The sequence below is a fragment of the Dromiciops gliroides genome, chromosome 4, assembly GCF_019393635.1.
Source record: "Dromiciops gliroides isolate mDroGli1 chromosome 4, mDroGli1.pri, whole genome shotgun sequence".
NCBI classification, from domain to species: Eukaryota; Metazoa; Chordata; class Mammalia; order Microbiotheria; family Microbiotheriidae; genus Dromiciops; species Dromiciops gliroides.
Genome location: NC_057864.1, coordinates 160067762 through 160080869, shown reverse-complemented (window position 1 = coordinate 160080869; position 13108 = coordinate 160067762). Strand labels below are relative to the sequence as shown.

At 51.6% G+C, this 13108-nt stretch overlaps 1 protein-coding gene across 1 annotated transcript; it reads left to right on the top strand.

Annotated features, from left to right (window-relative positions):
* Window positions 1–3: 3 nt before the first annotated feature.
* Window positions 4–5163, top strand: EFNA4 (ephrin A4). The gene is made up of 5 exons (XM_044004851.1): window positions 4–1448; window positions 2758–3053; window positions 3509–3577; window positions 3743–3802; window positions 4383–5163. Exons 1-5 carry the CDS (start codon window positions 1336–1338, stop codon window positions 4499–4501), a joined length of 657 nt encoding a protein of 218 aa, XP_043860786.1. The 5' UTR covers window positions 4–1335; the 3' UTR covers window positions 4502–5163.
* The last annotated feature ends 7945 nt before the right edge of the window (window positions 5164–13108 follow it).

Genomic DNA, 13108 nt, shown 5'->3' with positions numbered 1-13108 from the left:
AGAGGGGCTAGATATGGAGGGGTGGGAGTGGGCCCGGCGCTGCTTGACCTCAGCTGCAATAAACTGAGACCTGGAAGCGCCTTCCTCCCTCCGAGCCTCTGTCTGCTCTGAGAAGCCTGGGCCCACCCCCTCAGCTGTCCAGGACTGGGGAACTTGGAGGTTCCTGTTCCGACCGCCAGAGGACGATGCTGCCCGGGCCGGAGAATGGCTCTGGGAGAAGGCGGGGGAAGGGTGGAAAGTAGCTGGGTTTCTTCGCTTGCCTACACCTGTCTGAGGTGGAATTCGGACGCCAGGGTCGGCGATCTGCCTCAACACAGCCTGTGTGGGCTTGAAGACTTGGACTGATCCTAAAGCCCTTTCTCTGTTCCTCGTCATTGTATGATCGGGAATTATATCGCAATATTACTACTAACTATGATTGCCCCGAGGCTCTCACCAGGGGCTGTCATGATGCCCGGGTGATGACCTAAGGTGCCTGCCACTGTTCCTGTCCGTCGACATCCCCCATCTAGAGGTCTTCGGAACTACAAGGGAGAGGCTAGTTGGGCCAGGGTTCTCTGAACCCTGGAGGCGGGGCGGGGCGGAGTGAGGCGGCTCCCACGGTCCCGGGGCAGCGCACCTGCCTCCCCCTTCCTCCCGCCCCTTCCCGAGGGCTCGTGAACAAAAGGTGCTTTGTACCGCACCGCTGACACCTCCTCATTACACCAAAATCGGGATTGGGGCACACGCCCCCCCCCCCCTGCCCTGGGTAAAGGTGGTGGTGGGGATAAATCAGATGCTACCTTGGGGTGTACTGGCTCCACCCGGGGCCCAGCAAAGATGGGGGGGGTGTAAGTAATGACAGAAGAGCTTGAATTGGGACCCCAACAGAGTTGAAAGTCTTGATTCTTGTTCCATCCTTCTTTCCCCTCTCTCTTGGCAACTGGGGCGTGTCTACAGCCCCCCCCCCCCAACCCTAAGCAGTCCTACCCTGTGTGCCTCTCCAAGGAGCTGTAGCTGCCCCAGCGCTCACGGGCTCTCACTCACTCACACACACTCACACACACACACACACACCCCACGAAATTGAAGCTCAGTCTTAGTTGGGGGCGTGTCTGGGGAAGCCTGCGGCTAGAAAAGGGTTAACCCGGAGTTGGTCGGCTTAGGTGGAGCCGCCTCCCCATTGGTAGAAAGTTATCCGGGGCGTGGCCTCTCATTCTATTCTGCCCCCCCACTCCTCCCCGTCATCCCCCCTCCCCCTGTATCCTCCCCCCAACCCCGGTCTACTTTGTACCTTCCTCACCCTGACTCCGGAGCCCGGCCAAGCCGAGCCGGGCCAGACCAGACCCGGGGGCGATGCGGCTTCTGCCTCTGCTGCGGACAGTCCTGTGGGCCTCGCTCCTCGGGTCCCCGCTCCGGGGGGGGTCCGGCCTCCGCCACGCCGTCTATTGGAACTCCAGTAACCCCAGGTAGCCGGAACCAACCGGGCTTAGCCGAGCCGGGCCAGCTCGCCTCTGGGACAGGGCGTGCACTCTCCATTCCCTCCTCTAGAGTCCCCGCCTGGGCCGGACAGCCGCGCGCTAGGGCTCCTTTGTTTGAGCTGGTTGTGGGGGGGAGGGGCGAGGCTCGCCCCCATCACCGCTAGCACCCCCGCCCCGGTGCACCCTGGCGCTCGCGCGGGGAGGGGGGCGAGTGGAGGTGCAACTATGGGGTGGGAAATAAGCACAAGTTCTGGGGACTGGGGGGTCCATCTCCTAGATTCCAGGCCCTGCCCCCTTGCTAGCCCCATAACTTGACTCCCCCCCCAACCTCTCGCTGGCCCCAGAAGTTTCGATGTATGGAGAAAGAGAAAAGAGATCTGGGATGCTCAGACGTGTGTGTGTAAGAATGTTTCTGTTTCTGACCCTTTTAAGTTTCTTTCTCTGCCTCCTAGTCGAACTTCGTCTGTCTCGAGTTGTTTCTCTCTCTCCACTTTATTCTATCTCTATATTTGTTTCACTGTCTGTCTCTCTTCCTATACCTCTCCAACCAAACTGCTCCAGCTTTTTCAGTCTCTCTCTCTCTCTGCTCTTTGTTTCTCTGGGAGACTGTCTTGCTTTTCCCCATTCCTATATCTGTCAGTATCTAGAATTCCAACTGGTCAGCCTGGCCCGACCTAAGCCACCACTTTGGAGTAGGTAGGAGCTGGTGAGGGTTGCTTCCCACCCTTTTAAGGTCCAGGGGGCCCCAAAATAACTTGAATGGCCCAGAGGGAAGGGTAGTGGGAGGTCTGGGGTGGGGTGCTGCTTTGCCAGATGGAGCCAGACGGACAGGAAGGACAAACATCTTCGGTGGTATCTACTGGATGACACCCCCTCCCCCATGTCAGTCACTACCCAAGCTCCCTGTTTCCCTATGTTATAGTTGCAGGTCAAGGTCCAAAAGTCTGCCTCTGCCTTCTCTGTTTTCATTTCCCATCTCTGTTTCTCTATATTTCGATCATTGTGTGCTTTTATGCCCCTCTCTTCCCTTTTCTGTTTCTTGCTTTGCTTCCCCACCCCACCCCTGTCTGCTGAGGGAGCTCCCCGGGGAGCAGTCTGATGTTTGATTTAGGAACCTTTAGACTGTGAGTGTATGTTCAGGCATATAGGGTAGGTAGTTATGCTCAAAAGGGAGATCGAGTCCTTTGGAAGAGGGAGGTCTGGGCTATTTGGGGGTACCCCCAAACCTCCCATGCTCCTTTGTTCCCATCACCTGAGAGTTTACCATAAAGCCCTAATGCCTGATTCATGCCCACAGGCTGCTTCGAGGAGACGCAGCAGTGGAGTTAGGCCTCAACGATTATCTGGACATCTTCTGTCCCCACTATGATGGTCCAGGGCCACCTGAGGGCCCTGAGACTTTTGCTCTTTTCATGGTGGACTTGGCTGGCTATGAAACGTGCCAGGCTGGGGGCACAGGAGCCTTCAAGCGCTGGGAGTGCGCCCGCCCCTTTGCTCCCTTTGGCCCAGTCCGATTTTCAGAGAAAATTCAGCGCTTCACACCTTTCTCATTGGGTTTTGAGTTCCTGCCAGGAGAAACCTACTATTATATCTGTAAGTAAAGTGGAGGGGCCATGGTGAGTAGACTGTGGGGCTTATGGGTAGGGGAAACCAGACCTAGTAGTAGAGATGTCCTCCCACTTCAAAGCCTAATACCATTCAGGCCCAAGGAGAGGAGCCCAGGGGGACCTAGATTTGACTGCAGGGAAGGAGAGGTATCAAGAGTGTGGGAGCAGATTAAGCCCCTATGAAAACAGTAGTGAATGGACATGGGTAAGTTAGGGAAGAAGGGGAGAGCTCTAAAAGTGAAATAAAAGAAACCAAGGGAAGGATTCTAGATACTTTGTGGTGAGAAGAAAAGGGGAAATTAGAGAACTCCATATCTTGGGAAAGAGACAGATAAATTGAAAGCTAAGAAAAGAGAGGGACAGGAGTGTGGGAGTCTGAAGTAATGTCAAAAACCATGAACAAACCTTTTTTTCTCCTGCCCACCCGCTTACCTACCATAGCTGTCCCAACCCCAGAAAGCTCTGGTCAGTGTCTGAGGCTGCAGGTGTCAGTATGTTGCAAAGAAACCAGTAAGTGTTTTGATGGGTGTTTTCCCAATCCTGGGTGGGTGGGAAATGCCTCATATAGGGTAGCAAGATATATGGGAGTATTGAATGATCCCTGGGAATGAAGAAGTTGTCTTGGGAGCTAGGGTATTTGGAACCTGTCCTCATTTCTGACTTCTTTTTCCCCAGCTGAGAAGCCTACCACTGCACCCCCTTTTGTGCTGCGCCAAGGGAATGGTGTCTCCAGGGGTAAGTCAAAGGCATGACAGGACATCTGGCCTCTGTTTTGGTGCACTTGAAGGCACTATTGCCAGACTCTTGGGAGACTAGAGAGTTGGGGTGTACAGTGGAAGAAGGTGTGTGTTATACTGATGATTGGCTTTGAAGGATCTGCTGAATTGAATAGGTTGAAGAGGTGGAAGGATAAAAATGGGTAAATGAAGGGGGAATGCATGAAGTACCTTAGAGATTAGCTACAGAGACCAGGGCTCAAAGTCTGACCCCATACTTAGTAACTGTATGACCTGGGGTCAATCAGTTTACCGCATGAATCTCAGTTTCCTCATTTGTAAAATGGGGATAATACTCTTATCTCACATAGTTGTGGGAAAACCTTTAGACCTTAAAGTGTCAAGTGATGCTATGATTTATTGTTATTGTTATAGTGTGACGCCCACATTATATAGATAAGAAAACTGAGATGGAATCCTGAAGTGGTATGCTCTTGAACAAGGGGCAGAATTATGGGTGGAAGGAATGGGAAGGGGAAATGGGATTAAGTAAAATAGAATTACCCCTCCAACCCTCTCCCTCTTCCTGTGTGTTACAGAATCCTTGGGTCCAGGTGGGGGTAGCACTCCGGCTTGGCAAGGAGGCCGGGCCCCAAGTCCTCTCTGCCTCCTCCTCTTGCTGCTGTTACCACTTCTTCGCCTCCTTCGGGGACTCTGAGCCTAGTCCTGACCCCACCCCACCCTTGGCCATCACTCCCAAATCTTGCCTCTCTGTGCATGCCCCTGACCAGGGCCTTCAGCCTGTAGGCATGGCTCCAGCTGCCTGGAAAGGAGTGAGGGGGGTCAGTGCTTGAGGGTTAGGGAGGTATTGCAGGGTTCAAAGACTCCAGGACTGTGCTGTGGAGCCTTAGAGGAGTTGTCCCTTGGGATCTGTGGGCAATAGGGTCAGAGTTACCTAGGGCTAGCCCCACAATTTCTGAGCATATGGACTGATACCTGGACAAATATTGAGACTGGACCAATTCTTGGATTCACACTGAGGTGAATGCTATCACTCCCAACTGCCTTCAACTGGCCCTTCTCTCTTCAGACTGGAATTTTTTTCTGGAAAATAAACCAAACTCCAATCCTGGAGAAAGGGGTCATAAAATACCTAGGACCCCTGGGAGCTTCAAGACTTCTACTAGTCTGGGAGTAAGGTGATCCCCCCTCGCCTTGCTCAGCCAGCCCACTGATCCTCGAAGTACTCCCCAGGACTCTGCCTTGTTCTCCACCTGAGAACTCTCTTGTGTCTTCTGGGAAGACGGACTTGATGTGAGATTGATTTTCATTTATTTGTATTTTTATAAGTATCTGGATTCAACCTTCAATAAACCACCTCCTCCCTTCTCATATACCACACTCTTCTGCCCTCTGGCTTCTTCCCTACTGCCAGAACCCCAGTGTCCTGGACTCCCACCTTGGCACTGGCTGACCTCCATGCCAGCTGTGCTCAAGTGGTCTGTGCCAGCCCTTGGTGAGCACCCCACTGGGCCTGGATGGGATGGGTGCCAACAGCAGCTGTGGAGGTTGGCACCTCTCTCCCCACCTCCCCCCACCTAAGCTTCCTCTGTGTGTGTGTGTGTGTGTGTGTGTGTGTGTGTGTGTGTGTGTGAGAAGCAGGTGGAAAGGGCCACAGATGCCCTGGTACTGCTGGACCTGTTCCGGGCACTGTCTAGTCACTGAGGCCTGAGCTTCCATTTGGGGAAAGATCAGGGGGCCAAAGGAAGGCCACATCTTGCCAAGCCTAGACCTAGAAAAACTAAGGTGTTCCTCCTCCTTTCCCTGAGGGCACCTGGGGCGTAGATCTGGTCTGGAATCATGGAGGGTAGGGTCAAATCAAAGCCTTCGACTAGCTCGGTCCCCTTTGTTCTCGGCTTTTATAGGAACACGGGGATGGAGCCGTGGTGGGAGGACCCCAGAGCTCCCCGCCCCCCAACCTGTCATTGCCCTCCCGACTAAGGGAAAATTCTGCCCATTCTCCACTTCCCTCCCACCCCCTTCCTACCTTCCACCTGCCCGGGTCTCCCAGGCCCAAGGCTCTCCGCCCTGGGCCTCCCCATCCCTCCTCCCCAGCCTCTCCTGGCACAGCGCCAGACTGCTTGGCGTGGAACCCGAGATCGATAAGTGGATGTTGTGCTGATTAGCTCGGGCCTGGCTGCTGCAGCTCGAGAGAGCGTGTGAACATTAGGCGGGGCTCGAGGATGTGGGGGGCTCCTGCTATACACTGACAAACAGGCAAAGTCAGAGAAATTCGCGTCCCTCCCCCCCTCCCCGACACACACACCTCGGCGGCCCCCCAGGTCAGACACCTGGGTCTATCCCCGGAGAAGTCACAGTAGGGGAGGGGGGAGCGCCGAAGGAACAGCTGTCTCCCGCCTCCTCCCGGCAAGACCACTCGGCACTCACGCCGCCGCCCGCCGAAGCTCTGTGTTAATTCGATTGCTGTGTCCCGAGGCTGGAGAATGGCACCGCCAGTGCAGACACAGACACAGTCGGCCCTGCCCTCCCTGCCCCAACGCACCTAGGCCTTGTTCTGGGTGTGCGTGCGCGCACACGCCTGCGCGTGTCTGGAGGTGTCACTGTCTGCCTGTAAGTGGCTGTGGCTTCTTAGCATTAGTGAATGTGACTATGCATGTGTACCCCATTACTCACCTCCCCTATCCTATCCCTTATCAGCCCGCTCTTTTGCTGGACAAGAAGGGCCCCATAGGGTGGGCTGGAAGGGAAAGAAAGGCAGGAGGAGGAATATGAAACACAGAATGAGCTTCTTGGAGCTCCAGTGCTGGGTTCGAGTCCCCTCCTGCAGTTAGAAGAGAGGAGGAGCCGGGAAGGATGTCTAGGCATTGCCATGGCAACGCTTCTCTCTCTCTCTCTCTCTCTCTCTCTCTCTCTCTCTCTCTCTCTCTCTCTCTCTCTCTCTCTCTCCCCAGCTCTTTCTCCGCTGCCAAGTACGTCTCTCAGGCCGAGGTTATGGGGGGAGGGGGGGGTGACTGGATCAGTCTCCCTGGTCCCTGGCAAACTCCGGGCCTGGAGTAGATTTAATGATTGTCCTAGTCTCGGGCAAGCTCGCAGCGGGGGAGGGGCGAGAGGTGGAGGAGCCGAAACCCAGAGATCCAGGCTGCCCATACCAAGCAGGAACGAACGCTCGTTCTCTCGCTAGCTCGTTCCCGCCAGGTCCCCGGCGCGAGTGGGGAACACGAGAACGCATGTGCGGACAACACACAGGGACACGGTCAGATAAACATATTTGGGCGCTTTACACTCACACTGATACGCCAGAGAGCATGCATCCACAAATTCAGGCAGACACAACAACCCCCAGAAATACAGTGCAGGCCCACAGACACCCTGGCCATCCCTACTGCCTCCCCTCAACCTGTACGGGTCGTTGGGTTCCTTCACCCAGACGATATTCAGGGTTTGAATTTGAGCTGGGAGTGAGAATGGGAGGGTGGGGAGAAGGATCCTTTGAGTGCTTCTGCTTGGGAAAGGGCAGGGGATGAGGACTGCAAACACCAGCATGCAGACTACCGGCTTTCCCTTCCCTCCACTCATTCAGTATTCCCACTTTTCTGCTCCCTTGGGCGGCTGCACTGGCCGACAAGAGAGTCCAGTCTCCTGGGGCGCTCCGGAGGGAGGTCGCAGGGAGGGCCTCAAGCTGAAGCTCCAAGTCCCAAGCAGAGATCAGGACTGGCTAGGAGAGTAAGAGGCCTCAGTACTTGGGCCCAGCCCATGAGAAGTCCTCGAGGCGTGTTCCTCAAACGGCGCGGTTCCGGGAGGCTGGGAAGCAGGTTTGGGGGAGTCACCGGGTTCCCCCAAATTATTCTGCTATAGAAGGCTCAGCATGATGTCAGACTCCATACCTTGCTCTGGTCACTCTCTTTCCCTTACTCTCAGGAAGAAGTTCCTCCCAAGGAAATGGGGATTTCCTTGGTCTTCAGAGAACTAGAACACCCCTCCGTGCAGTCTACAGCCCTGCATTGTATGGGTTACCCTATCTCTCAGGGCTGAACTACGACGTTTCGACTTCTAATTTTATTGGTCCATTCATTACACGATTCATCCGACGGATATTCATTGTGAGCCTACTATGTTCTAGGAGGCCCCTCTTTCCCAGTCCATCTCATTGAGGTAGTCGGGAGATCCCCAGCTGTGACGCAGTTGGAGCGGGTGCCCCTGAACCAAACAGCCAATGGAATCCTGGGGCCTGGGGCATGAGGTCATCAGTGGAGACTCCCATTGGTGGATACGTGGAGGAAGGGAAGCCCCCCCCTCCCCACTTATCCCTGTCGGGGGCCCACTAAACCCGAGGGCACTGTGCCTCTCCCTCACTCCTAGCTGCTGCTGCCTTCAGTAGATACTTGGATAGTACTATGGAATGGGGGGGGGGCCTATCCAAGGGGTACTTTCATCTTCTCCAAGTTTCCCCTCTTCCCCCACTTCCAGAGCAAAAGTCCCCAGATCCAACTACCCCAAGATGTGGAGCTTCTTGGAGTGGTTCTGAGGAGATAGGGCAAGGAACTGGCATTGTCATATCACAGAGTTGGTTCTTAGATCTAAATGTTCATTTAAATACTTATCTATGTCCGATTTGCATGTTATTCATATAATCAAAATGACAAATCAATCCCATTTCCTCAGCCCTTTCTTCTATACCCCCAATCCTTCCACTTCCCTCCCCAGTGTTTCCCAACTCTTGCCCCTCTCTTCCTAGTTCTCCTCCAGTCTAACCTGATGCCCCTATAAGTGTTTCATATTTATATCATTATCTAATTGAGAAACCAACTCTACTTTCTACCATTACCCCAAGCCACACCTCTTTCCTAGAATCTCTCCCAGCCTTTTCTGCTTAACCACTGTCCCCCTGGCACTTCCTAGACCCTGCCTTGCATCTTTGGTATTGGCTCACCTACTGCCTTTCTTCCCCAGTGCATGCCCTCCCTACCTCCCCTAGTTTCTCCCCTCTTTTCAGTATCTCCCAGCCTCTGTCTCTTACACTGTTCCCCATATAGCCTCTTCTAGGCCAAGTTGATTTTTGCATGCTTAGAAAAGTAACTGACTACTTCTAGGTGGTGTACTAGTGGGGCAAAATGAGATGCACATTTTCTGACCTAAGCAATGTGTTGATTTGTTTTGCTTGCTTATTCTTTGTTACAGGGGAAGGTAGGTGCATCATGATAATGATGCGAAAAGAAATTCATGTCAATAAAACATTTTTAAAATACAGAAAAGTAGACAAGAGAGCAAAAGGACATCCGGAAGGGGACACAGACAAACAGAATGGTTTGGTTACTACCAAGAGAAATTTAATGTCTCCTTAAAACAAGTAACAAAAGTTTCAAGTTTTATTCATGATTCTCTCCTGATCTTTTTTTGTTTTGTTTTGTTTTGTTTTTTTCTGACCCTTTTTAAAAAATGTTTGTTAAGTTTGTGGTTGTTTATAAATTTTTTTAAGTTTTTTTTTTAAAGAAAAGTCACCCGCAAAAAAAAAGAAAAGAAAAGTCACTGGCTGGCTTTCAAATCAGTTTGGAGAGGAGGGTTCAGAGGCTGGGAAAAGGGGAAAGTGCCCATCCTAGCCCTTATTCTCTTTAAGCATGGATGGGGGAGGGGTAGTCAGAGATGCCTGGAGTTTTAACTGGCAAAACAAATCGTCCCGGGGGCGTAGGAGGACATACTCAACTCAGGTTGGAGAAGGCAGAGTCAGAGAATATTTACAAAGTCAACTCCCAGTTCTATACACATGATCACCCTAGATGCCCCACTCTAGTAGGGGTCAGTCCCCACCCTTCTATGTGGTGCCAAGGCTGTTTCCTTTCCCCCTCCCCCTCAATTAAGCACTAATGAGTTGTCATTAACTCTCAAAGCATCAGCCCTCCGGTGGAACTGGAATTTGTGGTCCAGACTGGGGTGGGAGGAGGGATGTGGGGTGAGCCTAAGGGTGTCTAGAAGCAGACCTGGCACCTAAGGGATCATGACAGAGCCAAAGAGGGGACTAGGAGTGGGGGTAGGGGAAGCCATAGGGAACTCACTCTGTCTCGGAGTGTGTGTTTATCACTTTGTGTGTCTCTCAGTGTGACTGTGTAATTGTGTGTCCTAGAGTAATTGTGTGTCTGGGACTGTTTTGTCTGTCCTTGTGCAACTTCGTCTCTGTGAGTGTCTGAATCTACACGTTTCTGTCTGTGTCCATGTCAAGACTGCCTGGCCTCTCTGTCTCTGGAATCTCTTCTGCTGACTCTGATACATGACGTCGGTTTTATTACAAATCAATTCTTTACTGTGAAGATCTTGCATGGATTGGTCTGAACCTGCCTAACACAAGGGAGGGGAAGTCAGGGGAGACCCAGGGGATGGGAGGTGAAAGGAGCCCGGTTGCCGACCCAGGGCTGGGACAGGGAGAAGAGAGGAAGGTAGAAGTGAGGTACCAATAGTCCTCATATGTGACCTTGGACTCCACAGGTCTCCTTGTGGGGAGAGAAGCATGGACACCCAATCTGGTGTTTCCTGTGGTGTTTCCTTGTTTCTGTAATCATATTATTTCTTCTTATACCTTCCCTCGAACATAGAGTTGGAGGAGAAGGATGAAGAGGATCCTACTTCCCCAGGAAAATTTGGGGGGACCCTTCCCCCCACTCTACTCCTTGTCTGTCTGCTGAGGAGCTGGGACCTGTACAAACTAGTCCTCTTTTGGCTCCCTCCCCAGGGGAACAGATCCTTTCCAGGTGAGACAAGAGGACTGGGGAATGCTGGGGCAGTCTGGGAAGGAGCCTGAGGAGCAATCCAATGTCCCAATCCCTCCCTCCCCCTTTCTGCCTGCCTGGATTCTCCCCACCCACCCCTAGCTGCCACTCCCAGACTTCATTCAGCAAGCTCTACCTGGGGACCCTTAGCCAGGGCTCATGTTGGGAGCTGGGTGGGATGGAGTGAAGTTTGTGCTACCAGAAATCCCTCTTTCTCTTGGATTCCCCCATCTTCATGTTCCCTTTAACTATTTGTTATGATGACTTTGGGCAGGAAGATGAGGTGGCTGGGGGGAGAAGTGTCCTGAGAAGAGAGTTAGGAGGAGGGGTAATTTTAGAAGGGAATAGGACAGTCTGGGACTTGATGAAGAGTGGGTCAGAAGACAGGAGATCCAAACACTTGAGGGCCTTCCCCAGTGTCTCTTTGGGACTCATTCCATCTACTATATATCACCTTATTTCATATCTATTAGGAAAATTGAGAAAGAACAAAGGGGAAAGGCAGTTGAAGTCATATTAGGATCCAAAATGTAGAGTTAGAAGGGATCTTAGAAGAATTAGTTAGGTACTCAAAATAATTTTGCATGTTAGTAGTCCCCTAACCATAATATCAGTGGTTAATGCCCCACTCCCAAATCCTACCCCTCCTCTCTATCACTCTCTGAGGACAGCTAGGTGGTACAGTGGATAGAGCACTGGCCCTGAAGTTGGGAGGATCTGAGTTCAACTATCACCTCAGATACTACTAGCAGTGTGTCCCTGAGCAACTCATTTAACCCCAGTTGTCCTGATTCATATCTTGCCACTGGACCTCGATGACTCTGGAGGAGAGAGCGAGGTTGGTGACCTTGCACAGCCCTCCCTCACTTAAATCCAATTGACTGCAAGTCATGACATCACCCCGATGTCAAGGTCCTTTTTGAGAATGAAGGACAACAATCTCTCACTCCAACTTCCTGAAACTAGAAGGGACATGGGTTCAAATCCTAGCCATAGCAGCAACTAGTTGTGTGTTGCCATACAAGTGACTTACCCTCTCTGAGCCTTGATTTTCTCATCTGCAAAATGGAGACAAAATCTTTATCCATTCCTCATGTGGTTATTGTGAGGAAAGTGTTTTGTTAACCTTAAATCTCTATTATTGTGAGCTATTGTTCTACACCCAACCCTACCATCTTGTAAATGTTCTACACCCAACCTACCATCTTCTACAAAATCCCAGAATTTTACAGATGTACTGTCCTTATCTCCCTTCTCTAGGTTTCTAGGTGCCTGTCCTCCAAGAATCTTAATTTTCTAGGTCCTTCGTGGGAGGGGCAGTAATAACTAGAGAAGCAAAAGATCCCAATCTGTCTCTTGGTCTCTTTCTATAGTCTCTCTCACACATACATACATATACGTACACACACACTCACATGTTCCTCAGCCACCAATTTCTTTATGAAAATTCTCTGGCTTCTCAACCTGGAGACATGCATGTTATGCACACATGTTCTTCATGCTGATGTTTCCATGTGTGTAGATCCAAGTGGAGATACACATGTCCTTGTTAGAACTCACATGGCTTTCTGAATATACACCTTGGCGTCAGGGGATATCTGTGCTTCCCTTCTTGTTGGAACACATCTCCATATTATGACACACACATGTGGTTGTATGTTGGTAAGCATGTGTGGGTCCCTGTGTTGGAGGCACAGAGCCTGTGAATATTTCATGTCTAGAGCTGCCAGCTGCCTCTCCCGCTTACACTCTTGCCTGCTCTTCTCTCTCTCCAGCGCCTGTGTTTATTTGTTTAATGAATTATTTATCCATAGCCCCCCCTTTTCCCCCTAGCCTCCCCCTCCCCCAGGCCCCAGCCTCTATGATTTATTGAACACGGCTCAGCTCTGCGGTTGCCACCCGCTGTCCCAGGAGCTGCCTCTGGCCATGCCAGCCAGAGAGTTTCCCTCTCCCATAGACCTGCTCACCTCCTTGTGACTCTAAGCACCAAGCTAGGGAGACCACCAGAAGCAAGATCTCACCATTCTAGTTGGGAGGTCAAGGAAATAAGAGATTGCCTTAAAGGTCTTGGAGTCTGAAAGGGTGGAGGCAGAGGTAAAGAAGGCCCGAGGATGGTTAAGGGAGGTGCTCTCATAGCTAGATGTTCAGTCTTTATAGGGCAAGTCTTAGACCTTGGAGAAGAAGGCAGAAACTCTACAAGGGAAGAATTCAGGTCCTAGAAAGAGGGACCTAACCTAGTTAATCATGGAACCAAGCCCAAGGAAATCTCAAATCTCACAGAGAGATATTAAGGCCTATGGCAATGAGCCCAAACCCCTAGAGGGAATCCAACCCCTATAGAAAAGAACCTCTTTCCCTCCCTAGCACAGATATCTTTATCATCTGGAAGAGATGAAAATCGGAGTAAGGAGAGAAATGAGTCTCCTTTGCTGAAGATCTTGGACCCCTGAGAGGTAAGCTATATGACGGTTGGCAACAGTTAACAGAAACACGACAGCATCTTATTGCCACGATATTTTAATGTTTACAAAATGGTCTCCTCCCAA

Bases quoted from the DNA above. Each gene is read 5' to 3' on its own strand.
- EFNA4 (XM_044004851.1), top strand. From the start codon at position 1,336: ATGCGGCTTCTGCCTCTGCTGCGGACAGTCCTGTGGGCCTCGCTCCTC. The intron at 1,449-2,757 runs GTAGCCGGAACC...TCATGCCCACAG, and splicing joins TGGAACTCCAGTAACCCCAG to GCTGCTTCGAGGAGACGCAG. The intron at 3,578-3,742 runs GTAAGTGTTTTG...CTTTTTCCCCAG, and splicing joins AGTATGTTGCAAAGAAACCA to CTGAGAAGCCTACCACTGCA.